This window comes from Porites lutea, chromosome 5 (genome assembly GCF_958299795.1).
Source record: "Porites lutea chromosome 5, jaPorLute2.1, whole genome shotgun sequence".
NCBI classification, from domain to species: Eukaryota; Metazoa; Cnidaria; class Anthozoa; order Scleractinia; family Poritidae; genus Porites; species Porites lutea.
This window is the reverse complement of record NC_133205.1, coordinates 24,899,822-24,917,639: the sequence shown is the minus strand read 5'-3', so window position 1 is coordinate 24,917,639 and position 17,818 is coordinate 24,899,822. Positions and strand designations below refer to the sequence as shown.

At 39.7% G+C, this 17,818-nt stretch overlaps 2 protein-coding genes across 2 annotated transcripts in view; one reads left to right on the top strand and one right to left on the bottom strand.

The window, feature by feature from the left end:
• Window positions 1-252: 252 nt before the first annotated feature.
• On the top strand, window positions 253-14,269 carry LOC140937104 (uncharacterized). Its single transcript, XM_073386633.1, has 9 exons — window positions 253-1,239; window positions 6,117-6,285; window positions 6,627-6,891; window positions 8,268-8,495; window positions 9,113-9,367; window positions 10,833-11,018; window positions 12,213-12,335; window positions 12,968-13,099; window positions 13,255-14,269. Exons 1-9 carry the CDS (start codon window positions 402-404, stop codon window positions 13,444-13,446), a joined length of 2,388 nt encoding a protein of 795 aa, XP_073242734.1. The 5' UTR covers window positions 253-401; the 3' UTR covers window positions 13,447-14,269.
• Window positions 14,270-16,737: 2,468 nt separating this feature from the next.
• Window positions 16,738-17,818, bottom strand: part of LOC140937781 (uncharacterized) — a 9,150-nt gene continuing 8,069 nt past the window's right edge. Inside the window, exon 9 of the mRNA XM_073387353.1 lies at window positions 16,738-17,159. Coding sequence (XP_073243454.1) covers window positions 16,968-17,159 — 192 coding nt within the window. The 3' untranslated portion in view covers window positions 16,738-16,967. The remainder of the gene's footprint in view (window positions 17,160-17,818) is intronic.

Here is a 17,818-nt window from a genome sequence, read left to right as displayed (position 1 = left end):
AGCTATTGTAAAAAGTCTAGTAATTAATTAACAGTTAGAACGGCTTCCGTTTAATATGGCCTTTAGGGCACGTACTAATTTACAATTGATCCAGATTAGAAATGAATATTTTACAGAATTAGTCATGCAATGAATAACAAAATTACAAACTACAGCAATATAAGTTCCGCAATCGCGTCCTACGGTAAAAGGGCTTAAACAAAAGAAATCTACCTAAAAGAAATACCTATTGGTAATTAAGCATTCTATGACAGGTGGGAACAAGGTGTATTATGGGCAGTGTAAAAATATGGTAAATTGGACAGGTGTAGGCACATTTGAACGAAGGCAAATAACCGCTCACGTCTGTTTACTTAACAAGTAATCAATACTTAAATTGCGTGATTCAGATATTTCTATCGATGACAGGAGAACCGAGGGAGGACACCAAGATGGTGGGTGACGAGAAGTTGAAGTTCAAGCAGAAGTCGACTGGAAGAATTCTTTTGTACTTGATCGCTGCCATTGCGATAATCGTTTTCATTGTAGGAATTGTTCTAATCGCGCTGGCTGCAAAAAAGAAGGATTGTGATGGAAAGAGCAAAAACCAAGCTCCTGGAGGAGGTCAGTCTAGCGAGCAGCAAACATCGTTTTGTGATTATTCGGCGGAAGCAAAGCGGATCAACCTGACTGGAATCATCTTGAAGGCAAAGAGGAGTTATTACGAGAATCACCCTTTCCAGTTGACGAATGATCCTGATGCAACTCGAGATGACATCAAGAACAAGTACAACGCTTACAACCCAACACCAGAATACATCAAAAAAGTCACGGACGCAGCTTGGGGACTATTTAAAGAAGTCAATGAAATCAAAGTGGAGTATGAGAAGCTAAAGCCAAGAGAAAGAAAAGCGTTAACGCAGCTCAAGCACTATCTGAAGACGGTGTTCGGACAGCCATTTGATATGAACTATTACGCCGGGGACTGGATGATGGGACCAACTTTCTATTGCAAACAACCGATCTGCGATGTCGGAAAGCATTTGCAAGAGATGCTCAAAAACCTCAAGCCTAAAACGCTGGAAGACATCGACGAGATAGAGAGAAAGTTAAAAACTCATAAGGATGGAATTTTGAGGTATATGGAAAACGTTAAGATGGGAAAATTACACGGGATGGTTTATAGCGAAGAAGCTTGCGTTTCTGGACGGAATGCCTTGAAAAGGAAATATCTCAACATCGCCTCACGTAACGAAACAGGTAAGTTTCTGGTTCAATCAATGAATTGACCAGCCCTTATTACAAAACGTTTACTTGTGAAATTCATTTCCCCGTAGTCATTAACTAATGTTTATAGTTCCGAAGTTGTTTGTACAATTCACTATTGATCCCGTATGACCACTTTCTTTAACTCCCTGACATTATAATACAGTTTATGACCATACAGGAGATCACTTTCCAAGGAGTTGGATTTATTACTCATTCGCAACAACGACCAATACAAGCGGAATTTATACAGGCGCAATGGCGTGACTCTAGAGCCTGATCGGTTTTAAAATGATATGGACAGGAGCCGGGTCCTGATATGGAACATTTTTCACAGATGGTCTGTGAAATTTGTACGTTTTTTTCACTCTTCAACAATCTACTAGGTTAAAAATTACAATTAAAAAAATCCGGAAAATGAAGTGAGGCGTGTCGAGTGGCCAATATTACCAATACGCATCACAACCGAGTGAGGAACCCGGGGGGTGGGGGGGGGGGTACTCCCACACATTACCTATACGGGTATGTGCCGCCCAAAGGGGTCGTGATTTTGAAGCTCCTGATTTAGAACGGGGTATCCATTTCAGAGGCGTTTTCTAGAACGGGGTATAATATTTCGAACGCACGAAAGCTCCACTTTTGTAAGCAGCCATTTGAAATTATTCAAGGACAGATTGCTTTTAAAAATACGGTTCAATGCGTTAATAAGCAAACCGTTGTACTCTTGTTGCACCCTAGAACGGAGTATAAAAAAATTAGCCCATTTCTAGAAAGGGGTATCAGTTTTAGGGCGAACTCTAGATCGGGGTTTAAAAAAATGGCCCATTTCTAAAACTGGATATCAGTGTTAGGGGAAATTTTTTTTAGAACGGGGTGCCAATTTGGAGTCCCGGGCGGCGCGCGGCACATACCCACCCAAAAAATACCCAAGTGCCCCTCCCCCCCCCCAAACCGAGGTGAGGAAGAGGCGAACCAAGAACCAGACCAAACCTCATCCCTTGATTTTTGCCTTAAATTACATTTCAATATTTCCCTTTGAATCATTACACCCAAAAATCGTTATTTAGTAACTTAGCAGTAAATCCTTACTTTTTAATAAAAAACAAATAGCACCAGTCAGTTAAGGGATATGGGACACGCATAAGCACCTGTTCGCTGTGAACAATACTTCCAGGTGAAGATCATGGGCAGAATTCAGAGTCAATTTCTAACATTTGTAAGTCAGTGTTCAAACAAAATTGTGATGGCAGCGAAGAAATTTACACTCTATCAACAAACTGACAAGAGTAAATATTTAACAAAAAAAAATAGTTCCGTTGCTTAGCTTTGTTTTAATTGGGACGTATAATTAAACTAATAATGATCATTAACATCCTTCCTGACTTCTTAAATGGAATCTCAATCCATCTATTTCGAGAGACTGAATTTACAAGTAAAAGAAATGAACTATCTTGAGTAATTTTTCGTTTGTATTTCGTGGGTTCTAATCCCTCCCGGCCTAAATGTGCAAAGCGCTCTTTTGCTATCAAATCAATTAACGTGCGGGAAACTAACTTATTGACTTAAGCCGTTGGAAGTTAAACTTCCAACTTTATTAATAAATGAAATCATCCTTTCGTTTTATTTTTAAGTTCCAACCAGATCTATTTACGGTGAACCTTTTTAAAACAGGAAAAGGGAATTTACCGCTGAGTTGGCGCGGATATCCCTTTTGTCAATATTTTTTTGACTGTAATTGCAAACCGCGGAAACTTAAAAACCGTGAGCGCGTTTTAGCAACGGAATTGAGACAATTGCAGCTTTAATTGCGACATTTACATTCTTCGGTCTATTTTGGAAACTCTTTAAACACTGATCGCTCTCCCTTTACCATACCAGAAAGTGAACAAGGCCCGACTTTTAGAAATTTGGCACACAGAACATTGAGTCAGCTTTCCGCACAACCAATAATTATATGAAGGAAATTGTGAAGTAACATAGCCAGTATTGTCTGCGGCTAAATCCCTCTGAAGTACAACTTAAAGGAGTTGAGTCACGAAATTTATCAAAATTTAAACAGTGGTAAATAACACACGAAATACAAAAGGAGGCGCGGATGGACAAACTTGAGGAAGATTGAAACGGATTGCAATTATGGTTTTTGTAAACTTGCCAGCCTAAGTTCATTTTTCTTGTTTGTAGCGTTGGATATAAGACTTACGAGATACATTTGTTTGACACGATGCTGTGATTTTGTCATTCAAAAGCTCATTAATAATTCATGAGCTCAGCGACCTATCACGTCCGCTAAAATCCATCACGTGCTCGTTTTTTAAACCCCGGTAAAACACTGTCAAACTTTAAAAATTTCACCCTCATTAGTATTCCTTATATAAACAATACTAATAAGGATGACATTTTATTTCATTGCACGTGACCTATGAATATTAATTATCAGCACAGCAACTGACACAACAAATGGTGCGTTCTCTCAAAATAACACATTGCAAAAAATTAAACTTTATTCTTTCACCAATTTAATCAGCCAAAAGTTCAGTGATTGGCCATAGCATATCCAAGCCCTGCACACAAGACTTGCCAGTTGTGAATACGCAAGGCTCGAGTACTGGATTTTTGTTTACGTACCATATGGCCATTCCAGAAAAATTTTTTCACAGAATACTTTTTCAGTGAAGTAGTTGTTATTGGGGTACCATTCTCAATTGACTTCCTCTCTTCCTCGGCATTTTTAGGCTTCCGAAAAGCTCTGAAGCAAGACACTAACACTTCGGTTAGTGTCGCTCGTAGACTCGAAAATTTGTAAACACGTGTGAGATATGATTTTCTTACATAATAAGTTCATACGTAATGTTTTTGTCGCATGCTAATTTCCAACGTTCACAAAAGCGTCATTGTTATCAACTCCATTGAAACACGCTATTCCAGGAATGTTTTTGAACGGTCGTTCAATAAACTGCCACGAGGCGAAGCCTCGTGGCTTTATACCCCGATAAAACCCTCCTGTTCGTTTATTAAACATTTAACTTCACAAGTAATTTCTCAAATGGCATAGCGAATAAGGACGCGTCGTGTTTTTTAAAACTAAGGACGCGTCGTGCTTTTTGAAAATTATTTATTTGTTTTGCCAAATCTCGGCTTCGCCTCGTGGCTTTATACCCCGATAAAACCCTCCTGTTCGTTTATTAAACATTACTTCACAAGTAATTTCTCAAATGGCATAGCAAATAAAGACGCGTCGTGCTTTTTGAAAATTATTTATTTGTTTTGCCAAATCGTGAATTTTAATTTTGCTGTCAATCTTGAGACGTTATTTTACCGCAAAAAATCGTTTAAATAGAAAAACAAAAATAGTAGGACTTTTTGGAATACAAAGTTCTACCATCCTGCAAAGTTTGAGCTCAAATGAATAAAAAGTGCAACAGTAGTTCCTTGGTTGCAGCTTTTTGCTTCCTATAAGCCCACCGTTGAATAATCAAATTCATACCTGGGTCCCAGACTGAGAGAAATAAAACAAATGGAATGAATAATTAACCCCTGAATCTTAATGAGATGTTCTTTGTTTTATACCCCTCAGCCACGGGGCTAAGCATGAATTTTATTAATTCTATTAAGTCGCGCACGAAACTCGCAATATTTCATTGCTTCAAGGTATGAAGCCGTATGAAACAACAGACTTGACTTAGACCTGTTCTATTGTTAAAAGAGCTAAATTAGCGAACAATTCTTGCAAGGACCACTCGGACAAACAGCAGCGAGGGAAAGCCGGATCTTGTCGTAGATCAGCAGTATAAAATAACACTTAAAATTGAAGGCAAGGCTGATCAGTCAGCTAAGGGTTACAAATTTATTTGCCCAATATTTCGACTAGACAAAACTAAACCCCGACTACTCTCATTCATACCCGAGGGTCTCCTATACGAAGGGGACCTGCTCATCCAATGATGTAAATGGCAGATTTTGGTCTCACTTAGGGTAGACGGTAAACCAACAGTTTTGACCAAACAAGTACACAAACCATGCACTGGCACCTGTCACATTGAGTTCAAGACAGCTGTCAATTTCAACATCTTTAGCGCAATTATTTGTTCTTCTGTTTTAGTTCTGTTTTGGTACATTTTTAGTAGCCTGTTCCAGGCTCCGAGATAGTGATCAAAAAAGTCGTTCAGTAAAAAACGCGCGGGGGCTGGGGAGAGCCATTTTTCTCGCCGCCACCACCCCCTTTCCCAAGTCGCGTGCGTCTTATTTTCGCTTTTCTGGTTTTAATACGTCCGCACTATACTATCTGAGAGCCTGGCGCAGGCTAAATTTTTGAGAGCCTGGCACAGGCTAATTTTTAGGGTCAAACTAAGCCTGGACTACACCCACATTTAACCCTCGTACGTAAAAGGGGAGGGGTAGATGCCACTTCCTGCGTTTTTCATTTTTTTTTCTTTTTATTTTTTTTTCAATTTTACCAGGAAGCTAACCATTAGGGATAGCGGAAACGCTAGGCTGCGTTCAAAGCACCCCCTCTCCCAATCCTTTGTGCCACGGTGGGGTATGAGTTTACATGTACGTTTAAAGGTTAAGGGCATTCACATGAGCATCCCCGTCCCCTTCACTTGGAAGTACCCCCGAGGCCCATGGCACATCTCGCGCATGTCACTGTTGGGCCTTCCCGCTGATCAACGTACAGTCATCACGGTTATACGTTGATGCTCTTCATTACTCATGGACTCGTATATTAACTGTTTTGCCTACTTCTGTCGCTGTCTACTCTTAGCATGCCTTGGCATCAAACAGGTGCCAATATTTTGAACCCATATTTCAACAGACAATTATCAGCTACCGGCCATTAAAAAAAATAATAACATGAAAATCCCTACTTACAGGTGTCTTGGAGGAAACGTACGTGCGAAGCGTCCTCGATGACAATTATTTTTCTGGCATCACGGAGGAAATGAATACTACATGGAAGGGCAAACATGGTAAATCTGTGAAGCAATCTTTTGATGAATACCTTGTGCAATATATGGGCCAGCCGATGTCGACACTGCTGAGGTAAAAATCTACGAAAAAAAGCGGAAATGGTCGTCACCAGATCTGCTACAGGTCTTCCACTCGTTAAGAAAACCGTTGTAGTACAATCAACTCTTCAGATATTGTATGTGTTGTGTATGATGTGTATTTGTACATGTCATTGCTCAAAACTTGCCTCTGAATGTGGAGCAAACCCCAAAAAATATCAAGAAAAGCTGCCCGAGGCGTTTGCCTGCCTATTCTATCACTTAATCAATCTATTTACTTGGTTGTTTGTTTATCTATTAATTAATTAATTTATTTATTCATTCCATATACATACTTGACCAGTAATGTTACTTTACTAAACGCTTTTATCGCAGGTATCTAGAGTACGAACATATCTTCTACTGCGTCCCAAGCAATATATCCAGCGGACTGGCCAATCTGCCACTGGACAATGTTTGGTATAATGGCAGCGAAAACACATCTTGGCCCACAAACAAATTTCTTTCCTTAGCTCCTAACAAGAAGTTGAGCGGTAAACAGGCGTACTCGTGGATATTACCATATTTTACTACTAATGAGATGACACCGGATGATGTTCACAAATTGGGATATAAACAATTGAAGAAGCTTTATCCGCTGGTTAGTAAAATAGAGGAATATTTAACAGGGGGGAGTTGCGCCAGTATCAGTGAAACTGTGAAGAACCCTTTAAGTGGCCAGTTTTCTTCGCTTGATCCCCTTCTTTTGTTTAGGAAAAGTACCACGCAAAAAAGTTTCCATATCGGATTAGACGTGCGAACAATTCTTGCGAGGACCACTTGGACAAACAGCAGAGAGGGAAAGCCGGATCTTGTTTAACTTTGTTCTGATGTTTCAACAAGTTTTGAAATGCCACCCTCTCCTTCGCGTTAATTTCCTTTATTCGAAAGTTGTTTTCTCTTAAATTCGCGTTAATTTAAGTTCCGTTAATTTCTGATGCCTTAATCACTGGAGCGTTAATTTCCTACAAAAAAGAATATGCCTTTAAGTGGAAGCTATGAGGTATAGGTACACAGTTCCCCGTTAGGCTTGCTGAATCATCACAACAAAAGTTTAGCACCTTTCTCCAAGGTCTCCTCGATGTGTTCAAATGTCGCCAACGGTGAAAATGCCGAGAGAGCTAGAAAACGAAATAATTTTAAAAAATTGCAGGGTCAACACAGTAAAGAAATCGTGCTTTTCGCAATGTCTTCATAGTATACAAAAGGAGGTTAGGTGCAGTGTGTCTTTCTGGAGGCCAAAACTCTAAGAGTTTTGTTCTGTTTTCCTCCGGGGGGAAGGGTGCTTTCTATAATGGCCCATAAGGTAACGCTTCGCCCAAAAGTGGTACCTTTATTCACATACAAAGGTCGTGATTTTACGAGTTTTTCTAGGGGTTTAGAAGAGGAAAGCAGTGTTAGTAAGTATGTATGAATACCTTTTCTATAGAAAGACGGTATATAAAAGGGTAAAGTTTGGAACTCGGGGAGTAGTAGAGAGTAGTTCTACTTTTTGCAACAAAATCTGTACACATTGCGCGTTTTACCGGTCCAAGGCAGAATTGTTTTGCGGCAAATGACGCAGTTCCCGTGTATGGCGTGACTCCGCGTAATTCACGCAACTTGCAACAACCGACAGGTTTGAACGTGGGTCGCAAAACTCGCAAAGTCGCTTTTCCACTTATGTCCAGGGTTGAACGCAGTCGCCAAGTTTAGCGTTTTTGTTACTCGTTTTACCGCAGCTTAACCGCAAGCTCCAGAAACATATTGTTCCAAGCCATTCAAAGTCGTATCACAAAAGCGTCACGATCAGTCAGAATCACGGTTTTATGCTTCTGTAAAAATGTAGAGATGATAAACAACTTGAATTAAAAAACTTATATTTCACTTTTCTTGACCTTAAATACTGACACTTTTTTGTTTGTTTTGTTATTTATTTATTTTTTGGTTTTCTTTCTTTCTTTTTCTTGTAATTGCCCTCTTGTTCGTCACATTCAGGCCATAGAAGCAGCTAAAAGCGCTACTGGAATACGAAACGAAAGCCAAGCTATTGAAGCCTTCAAAAGAACGCTCAATGATTCCAGTAACTTTTTTAATGCTGAGGCTTTCCCTGCAAACGAATCTGACGAAGACGCACATGAAAAATGTAATACTATTGAAAAGGCCAAAATAAATTGTCCTCAGCGATGGAAAGTTCTAGAGAGCTGGTTCAATGAGGCTAGAATGGTAAGTTAAAGAATATTAAAACAAGCAAACAGACCGTAAGCGAACTATTTGTTTCACCATTCCCCTTTACATTTTAACACCGTGTGACTGACTAACAAGAACCATAATGGGAGCAGGCCACTCTTGGTCGTTATCATTTGCTTGCAAACCCTGAGGGGTGTACGTTTTTGTTATCCTTCCATTGTATAACGAAACTTTTCCTCTTTTGGACACGTCTGCTCCGCGAAAATTCTATTTAAGAATTGTCCGACGTTTTTTTTTTAACGCGAGAGATAGAGGGGGGCGGAGCCCGCGCGCGCACGAGAGAGAGAGACAAATAGAGATGATGGAGGGCATGATCGCAGGCCCCTAGGGTTCGCTCCACGGTCTCAGGTAATTAGTCTGATGACGTCACTTCCGGAATTGGTAGAAGCAACTATAGGACATTTGTCATATTCTCTTACGAAACAACACATATATACTGCAATAACATTTTGAATAGATTTCGTTGACATTTAACAAGAACCAGCGTCATAAAACGAACTTAACCTATAGCGCACATTATGCGACATTGTCATTTTGATTTGATCATGGTTAGCACTAACTATGTCTTGTCTTTTTTGAAAAACATTGTTCAGGTAATGAGTATGCTGTACCCAAAGATAGTCGACATGTTCTACTTTAATGGAGACAAGCATTCGACTCCTAACTGTCCAGTTGAATTACGCCCTGACCTGAACCCTTCAAGTGGTATACAAAGCTATGATGGAAGTGATCCCATGTGTTTGGAGCCTGCGCATTACAATATTCCGTTTTGGCTAGACAGGTTGGGTCCCAAGTTTTCCGAATGGAGTATCAATTCCCACGAGGCACGACCGGGACACCATATTCAGGTAATCAAGTAGAAGGTACGTCATTTTGGCAAACAGCATTGGATCCTGCGCGTTTCACTGACAACCCATTTAGGACATACTATTAGTATAAGTCCGTCTTCGTTAAGACCTCATCTACAAAAGCCATAAGCTATTTTAGCCGAAACCAACATAGCTTGCCAGAAAACTTGCCTAATGTGCACGCTGATATCCACTTTGAGCCGGCCACTTTCTTTTTTTCAGACCTGCTGGTATCAAGAATGAATCTAAATTTCTATTCGGGAGGAGCGTTGCGTGACGAGACAAAATTTGGCGCGCAGGCAAATGAGAGGCGAAGAGCGCGAACAAGCGTCAAAGGCGCTCACTTGTGCACTCGGCAAACAAAACCAGCTACGCAGGTTAATACCCTCAAGGTGTCAGAAGGTTAAACTGGCGCGAGATCGAGTGCAGCGAAAGTGAAGATCATTTGCCAGTACGAGAAGCCTTAGTAAAATAGTAACATTTCAAGATTCCAAGGTCATTGAACTTTCATATTTCAGTTAATTCTTTGAAGTCAGATCGGCGATATTGGAGTTACTTTAGCATGGGGTGATGCGCATGCATTACTGTTGCTTTTAAAAGTGGAGAAAATTTGATATTTCATCAATTCATAATAAATGAAAGCACAGGAAACACACGTTTACAAATCCTCGAGAGTAGTGAAGGCAAAATTAGGCTGGGTTTATGTTCTGCATATTAATAAGGGTAATCGGCGTGCCACAGATTTATTAAGATTTCACAAATGATGGGGAATTCGAAGTAAAATAGTGTGTCATTTTCTTGCTTGAAGGTTTCTCGAGCTTCCACAAAGTATTTTTGTGAATTAATGCGGTTTTGTTTTTCTAGGTAAAGTAAATACCATGAAAACATCTCGAATAAATATTACCGGTGCAGGAAAGAAATCCAAGCTCTACGTTGCGCGGAGGTCGATAAATCCCGTTGCAAATCACCTTAAATTCTTCCCCATTATATTCAAAGATCATTTACTTACCTCATATTGTGTCGGGTCTACTAAATCAAACGCTACGCCGTCAGTAAAGCCCTCCGAACACAGATTGAACCGTCGTTTGTCGGCCGGTTTAAGACTCGCGCGACAACTGACACGCGACAAGGGAGGAAGGCGTGACGAACCCCTAAGAAGGTCTGCGTGGGAGGCTAGGGCGCGAACTGACAACAGCGAGGTAGGGGACAGGGATACGTAGTGCGTCTTGTGTTTTGTCTTGCGTCTTGTTCTCTAGGCGAACTCAGCTGGTGAGATGAAGATCAAACTTATGTCCATATTTTTCCGAGAAGAATAACGCTACTGTAATACTATCATAGGTACAAGAAATCTGGACACCTACCTGTTAATAAGATATTATGTGACCTCGAAGTGACCAATAAGATTGTGCGCTTTCGGGGAAAAATTCCAGCTATAAAACAGGATTGCTTACCTGTTAAATTACAGATTCAAGGGACCAGGGAACATTTCAAGGACACATGCGGTGGCGTGATCGCTTGGTTGGACTCCAAAACATACTATACCGCGTTTCTGGAAGGCTGGGGTCTTTACGCCGAGAATCCACTGATATCAGATGATACGGACGTTTATGTTGGCAGACCAATGAAAAAATATGGAATGCTGAAGTGGCAGGTATGAACTGATGTGTGTCGTATCCACTTTACTTTAAGAAGCCTTAGTGCAAAAGTATCCTCTTAGCTTTCCTTTCGCACGTAAAACAAATGAAATAGTGTGCGTGGCTGTGATTCAACTCTTTGGGAATGGGCGCTAACGCTTACTTTCCTTCCGAGGGGTAAAGGGACAGGAACGCTCGTTGGAAAGTTAGAATTTAACCCCTAAAGGAGACCAACCTGGCCAGGTTACTAGACGTTACTCAGGCTTTATTTTACTAAAATAGACAACCAATTACCACATTATTTTTCTAGGATTAACGGTTTTTTACTTCCGGTCAAACTTGATCGCTGTGAGTGTTACAAGAGTCGAAACTGCGGGTGTACTTTTCGTGAATCTGTTTCCCAGCAACTCCTTCGGCCACAGATTTTTTAACTTAGGGACCTTAGGGCTTTAGAGTCTCAGTTCAGTTCAGTTCAGTTTCAGCCGTTGAATGAGCGTCATTGGACGTAGGCATTCCCGATTGAGCGACACTTGTTCACGTTTAGCAGGACATGTACACGTTGAAAAGTTACGTTCATGAATGAAATTATCCATCTAGTCCTTGGTCTTCCTCGGTTCCTTGTGTCCCCGGGGCGTCCAGAACATAACGCGGGTTTTCCGTCGGTTGTCTGTTCATCTCGTCACATGACCAGCCCCGCTTCTCCATTTAAATTTCTTATCCTTTCCATGATATCTCGTACTTTAGAGTTAATTATGGCTAGCCTCAGCCCACAAGTTGCTCCAAAATCCGAACTCGATCAGAAATTCTTCAAAAGTTGCCTAACGCTGCTCGACTTTTCTAAAAGGTTGCTCAAAAATTGCTCATTAATACAGCTATTTTTGCCATTTTTCACAAGACAGATGCCGTTGATGCATACATAACAAGACCTAAACAGTATTATAGGGCTTTTTAATTACCATAAGTTGCTTAAAATTTAATCAAGTTTCCCCCAAAATCAAAAGTTACTCCAAATGGAAAAAGTTGCCAGAAAGTTGCTTCCGTCAAATAGCAAAAATTGCCAAAACGTTGCTGAACAACTTGTGGCTAAGGCTAACTATGGCTCGAAATCCTTGCAGATTTGAGGGTTAGAATTCCACAGCGCCTTACACTGACTCCTCTTATGATGAGATTTTATTTCGGTGTATTTGTTACTTATTCTTTTAATTTGTTAGATCTGGCGATCAGTAAGAATGATTGTGGATACAGGCCTGCACTACACAGGAATGAAGAGAGATAAAGCCATCAAAATGTTTGTTGATCATGCTTGGGACGATTCTGATTTCACTAGGAAAGAGGTGCAATTAATTTACTGGCAAGGATAGCAGATAACGTATTGCCCAAACTAGCTAAGAGGGTCTCAACTTTTTGGCATTCCAGTAAGCAACTTTCTAGCAATTTACGAGCACAATCGGGACAGGCCGCAGTAACGATCCAGAAACAACGGCACCAGTTCCGTTATCGTTTTTAAGGCGGTCAATGTGAACCCCGAAGGATTTTGAAGTTAAGACTGGTAGTTTTCAGCATAACCCCAAAGATTAGTGTGACAAAATCGCCGCTTAACGGAAAGATTCAGAAAGATTTTTGTTCAGTCAGAGGCAGTTCCGAAGAAAAAAAAGACAGTAATGCCAACGTGAGTCGAACCTTTGACCTTCTAGTTACTATTTTAGATGCTCTACCACTGGCCGGCTAACAGAGACTCGTGGCAGTAAAGAGCACTAAACTAGGTCCATAAAAGGATTCAAAATTGTGATGCAGTAAGAAGGATGATTTTGATGATGAATAATGTGGCAATTATTAATCCTAGCTTTTCAACGTTCTCAACTTTTCAACTGGCTTAAACGCTGGTGATGATGATGATGGCGACTACAACATGTGTGGTAAAAAATGTGTTATCTTATTAATATTTTATTAATATTAATGATAATAGGTGACTCGCTACCAAAGTTGGCCAGGACAGTCTACATCCTATATGGTTGGAAGATTAGGAATTCTTGAAGCCAGAAACTATACAAAAACCAACTTGGGCGACAAATTCAACCTTAAAGATTTTCACTTTCAGGTAACTGACAAAAATTATATGAAACACTCATTCGACTTCGAGACCCTTTGATACCTGACGAAGAAATTCACGACAAGCTTAGTTAAACCTGTGGTTGTCTAGAAAACGGCCAACAATCATATCCTTAAGAAAATTAACTTCACTCTTCTTTGTAGGTTCTATCACAAGGATCGTCACCCCTTGCTTTCCTCAAAGATCACATTGCGAATTACGTCCAGTGCGTGAAGAAACCTGACAACGATGGGTGTTCCGATATTTTGAATCCTCCTAAGAGAGCTCCACCCAAGGATAGTGATAAGAAATCTGGAATGTACCAGTACTTTGAAGCCTACAGGCATTATGCTTAAAGTTAGATCATTTCCTCTCCAACGGGCTTGTTTGCGAACTTAGAGTACAGAGATGATGGAATTACAAAAGAGAGTTGAAAGGCCACGCACTAAAGAAACTCTCACTTTAAAGCATGTAATTAAAGCACTTTTCAATTTATGTCTGACATAGCTGGCCAGTTGGACAGGTTTAAAATTTGTTTTACAAATACTCTGCATCCATTAACTTAATTTTGCCTATACATAAACACCTACTGCAAACCACTCGCCCCGTTGGTAAATCTATACTACACACATTATCAGAAACCTTGCAATCAAGTTCAAGTTGGTCGCACTCTGAAACTTCGTCGTACAGCAGACGTACTGTATTTGCCAACTTTGCCGGTTTTTTATTGTATTTTTTGGGGGGTGAATAAAAATTAACTTGAAATAATTGCAAAGTGCAAATGCGATAGCTTTACGCTTATAATACAACTATGTCCACCCTGATTTAAGTCAGATCGTATGTTACCTTAGTTTATTCTTCATTTTAAAGGATATCTAGTCAAACATGCATTATATATCTCTCAATTACCTTGTCTCAATTCTTCTCGAAAACAGGAAATTTTATTGAGTGACAAATTCATTGATTTCCCATTTTGTTATAATCATCCATTTAATCGACTGCTTGCCTTTTCACTTATCACACTAACCATTGACAACACCTTCGATTAAATAGCCTTTTTTTAATCATTCATAATTTGTATTCGTATCCTTTCTCACTTTATCATTTGCCCACTGTCTATAAATAGTTGTGATTCTAATGGAAGTTTACACATAATAAAGAACTCTTTTCACCTTTCAACATGAGTTTGGTTGTAAAGTAAATCAGACTCGAAATACTGGTTCATTTTGAAGGCGGTTACGACATATGTTATATCACGCATGGCCTAAATTTCTCCTTGCAAACTCTAGATCTATTAAGCTGACTAACGCAGTAAACTGAACGGATCAGGATCCTACTTTTCACCCTTCCTTTATTAATATCAGACACTGCCAATCTGGTTTCAAGCGAAACTTTTACAAATATCTTGCCTCGAGTAGAACAAATAGCTATGTACTACCTAGTACAAACCTAGTAAATATAGCTATTGAAATGCTAATATTGGAAAATGCTCTTACCAACACAAAAATAAAATTGCAATTCATAACCACGCTTAGCTTGGTCCAATAAGAGAGCTTGCATAATTGAGAGAGTGGGGCCTGGGGGGAGCTACTCCCATATAAGAAATGAAGGTATGTGCCGCCCCAAATGGTATAGTTTTTTTTTACGTTAGTGTGTGGAAGTATTTATCGTTTCTTCCAAATGGGAAAGAAATGAAGAGAAATCTGCGAATTCGAAATGAATTTTAAGAAATGTTTTTTCGTTGGCGTTCTAATCTTAGTAATGATGACGTTAAATTTCTTGGAGGCCAGGTCGGATTTTAAGGGCCAGGTCTGAAAACGGGTGTCAAAAATGACTTTTTTTGGTCTGAAATAAAGTCAGGATTTGGAGAACCGGGCCAGGAATTCCCAATTCTTACCACGAATTCCCAGGAGTACCTCCTTCCTTTCCCCTCCTCCCCCCCCCCCCCCCCCCTTCACCGAGGATTGGGAACTGAGGATTTTGCAAGGTTGCCCCTCCCCTCAAACGTAAGATGAATTACAGTGACCCCATAGAACTACAGACTTGCAGTCTATAAAAATTGTGGAAAACCCTCACCTGCCTCATTGTTTTAAAAAAATTTTCCACAGCAAAACGCATTTCTTTTCATACTTTCAGGTAGCATTATACTATCATGATAATAAAATACGAAGCAAAATTGGTACTGGGGGAATAGGCACAATGATGGTTTTACGTTTGCACTTGAATAGTGATCAATAAAAAGTTTTGTTTTAATAAACGTTGTGCTAAGCTGTTCCATAGTTAGTAGAGGAGACTGGTTATCAAAGCCGGTAAACATCAAAGTTGAAAACAATGGTGCTGTAGTTTCATGTTGGAAGCTCCCTGACTGTGCACAATCCTTTGTTTTTTGTTCACAAATTGTGACTGGATAAATTAATGCAATGTTTCTATTGGTCAGTAAGTTCAAAATGATAGGAATGCTATTGAACTTTGTGCACGGTCAGGTCCAAAAAAGGTAGCAAAAACATATAACAGAGGAGTCTAACGGGTTTCATAACCATTCCACTATAATAACTCTGGCTGTTCTAAGTTAAGTGGACCAGGTGATAATATAATTAAATTTACTATACAATTCATACAAATCTAATCAAAACGACAAAAAATTGGAATAGAAAACATCAGAGAGAGGCATATAATAATAGTGATAATAATAATGATAAGGTGATAATAATAATAACTAAGAAGAAATCGAAAAGTACCAAGACTTAAAAAGAGAGCTGAAGCGTCTATGGAATTGTGAGGAAGCTTTACTTTTATCGATCGCCATTGCTGCCCCAGCAACTGTTAGCAAAAGAAAGCGGGACTTGACGGAAGCTTGTTTCTTGGGAACAGCAGGAATTATAAGAAAGGTGATGGATACCGTAAATGACCTAATAGACGCCCACTTTCTAATAAACGCCCCCTCTACGCTGTTAAAATTGTATTAGACGCCCCTCTCTAATAAACGCCCCATGTATTATAGACGCCCCCTATGACAATAACTCCAATGGCCAAAAGCAAAATGATTCAATTCATTCAGTTTCTGGCTTGATTAACAAGACACTTCGTAGTTCATCTTGTTCATGGTGAAGTTCAAAGTATAAGAATAGACAAACGATCGGCACACAATAATCCTGAGCGAGGATTCTGACATCGACGTTGGGATTTGAAAAAGTGATATTGATCTCTAGACGGCCTAGACGTATCAATTGATGGAGTGAATATTCGGCTTTTTAAAACTCTCTGATATTTTCGCCTAGAGCATATTAGTTTGTTGAGCTTGTTACAGTTATGAGAATAAACGCCTCCTATCTATTACACGCCCTCGCTTGGACCCGTAAAACTAGACACGCCTCGGGCGTTTATTAGGTCATTTACGGTACCTATTAAAAGGTGACGGTTAGACCAGAAAAGGGTGCGAACTAACAACAACAACAATAATAATAATAATAATAAAATTCTGGCAGTTTCCCTAAAATGAAAGAAGAAATGCCATATATTTTCACCAAACTGAATTGATAGGTGAACGCAGTTTACATAAACGAACAGCAAGAATACCAGTACATGAGAAAGAAACTAAATGACTTTCAATATAAGATACACAGTCATTCACGATGTCATGCGTTTAGTTATATACATAATCGCGGGGAAACGTATTCAAGACTAGCTATCTATCCTTCAGCGAGCAAAAAAATAAGTAACTAGAGGACCAAGTATAGTCGTGTTAGTAAGGCCAAGTTGTTCTACCATTTCAGCGACGAATTATGCATCTAACAGTCTGTAACCATGTCTTATTTTGCAACACGAATTTTTTATCCAACTAAATAACATTACTAAGCGATGACTAACTACCACTGAATTATACATAGAGCCTTCGTGGGTAAGGCTGCATGGGGAAAGCCCGCATCAGAGCTGCAGTGCTTTCCATATTCGTTTTGATGGGATTCAAGATTAATTCACATCCGGGAGTTTTCGGTTCCAATTTACAGGCAACATATTGCTTAATGTAGCTCTCCAGGAAGCTTGTTGGTGCAGAACCTTGTTTCAGGATCTAAAAAACAATTACGAGTTAGCAGATAACAACCATCGCTTTTCTTTTGTACTATGTAACATTTGCTTCCTAACTGTACTGCCGATAGAAATTTCAATTCAGTTTGGTTTGCGCAGCCACTACATTGGTTGTACCTACATTGTTAGGACGCATCGCCTCGCAAAAATAGCTCTCTTACACTTTCTGGAATATTCTTACAGGTTTTTTTCCACAAATGAAAAACTGAGTACTAAAATCTCACGACAGACAGCAAGAATAACATATGATGCTGGTGTCAGTGAAAACGAATGGTGACCACGTTTTTGAAAGGAAATAGTACATGTTCAATTCGGGATACCCATGGAAAGATTGACAATCTCTCTGAAAAAACATCTAACCGATTTTTTGAAGACCAACCTAACGAAATTTGCAGTCATTTGAGTGAAAAGGCGTCAAAAGGCAGGTTTCTTAAGCCCAAGAAACTCCAACATCACACTAACGAAGGAAAAGGAAACTTAAGGCAAAAAAAAAGAGAGCGAGGAGAAGAGAAAAAAGTAATGGTTTCACTAGCAATGGTCCATTTGGTGATAACGTCTTCAAAACTCCGACCAGACATAGTTTGTGACAATCGCATAAATTACCATTTTACAGGTTCATATCAGGGGTCTGGTGATGGGTGT

Bases quoted from the DNA above. Each gene is read 5' to 3' on its own strand.
- LOC140937104 (XM_073386633.1), top strand. From the start codon at position 402: ATGACAGGAGAACCGAGGGAGGACACCAAGATGGTGGGTGACGAGAAG. The intron at 12,336-12,967 runs GTGCAATTAATT...TAATGATAATAG, and splicing joins CTGATTTCACTAGGAAAGAG to GTGACTCGCTACCAAAGTTG. The intron at 13,100-13,254 runs GTAACTGACAAA...TCTTCTTTGTAG, and splicing joins TTAAAGATTTTCACTTTCAG to GTTCTATCACAAGGATCGTC.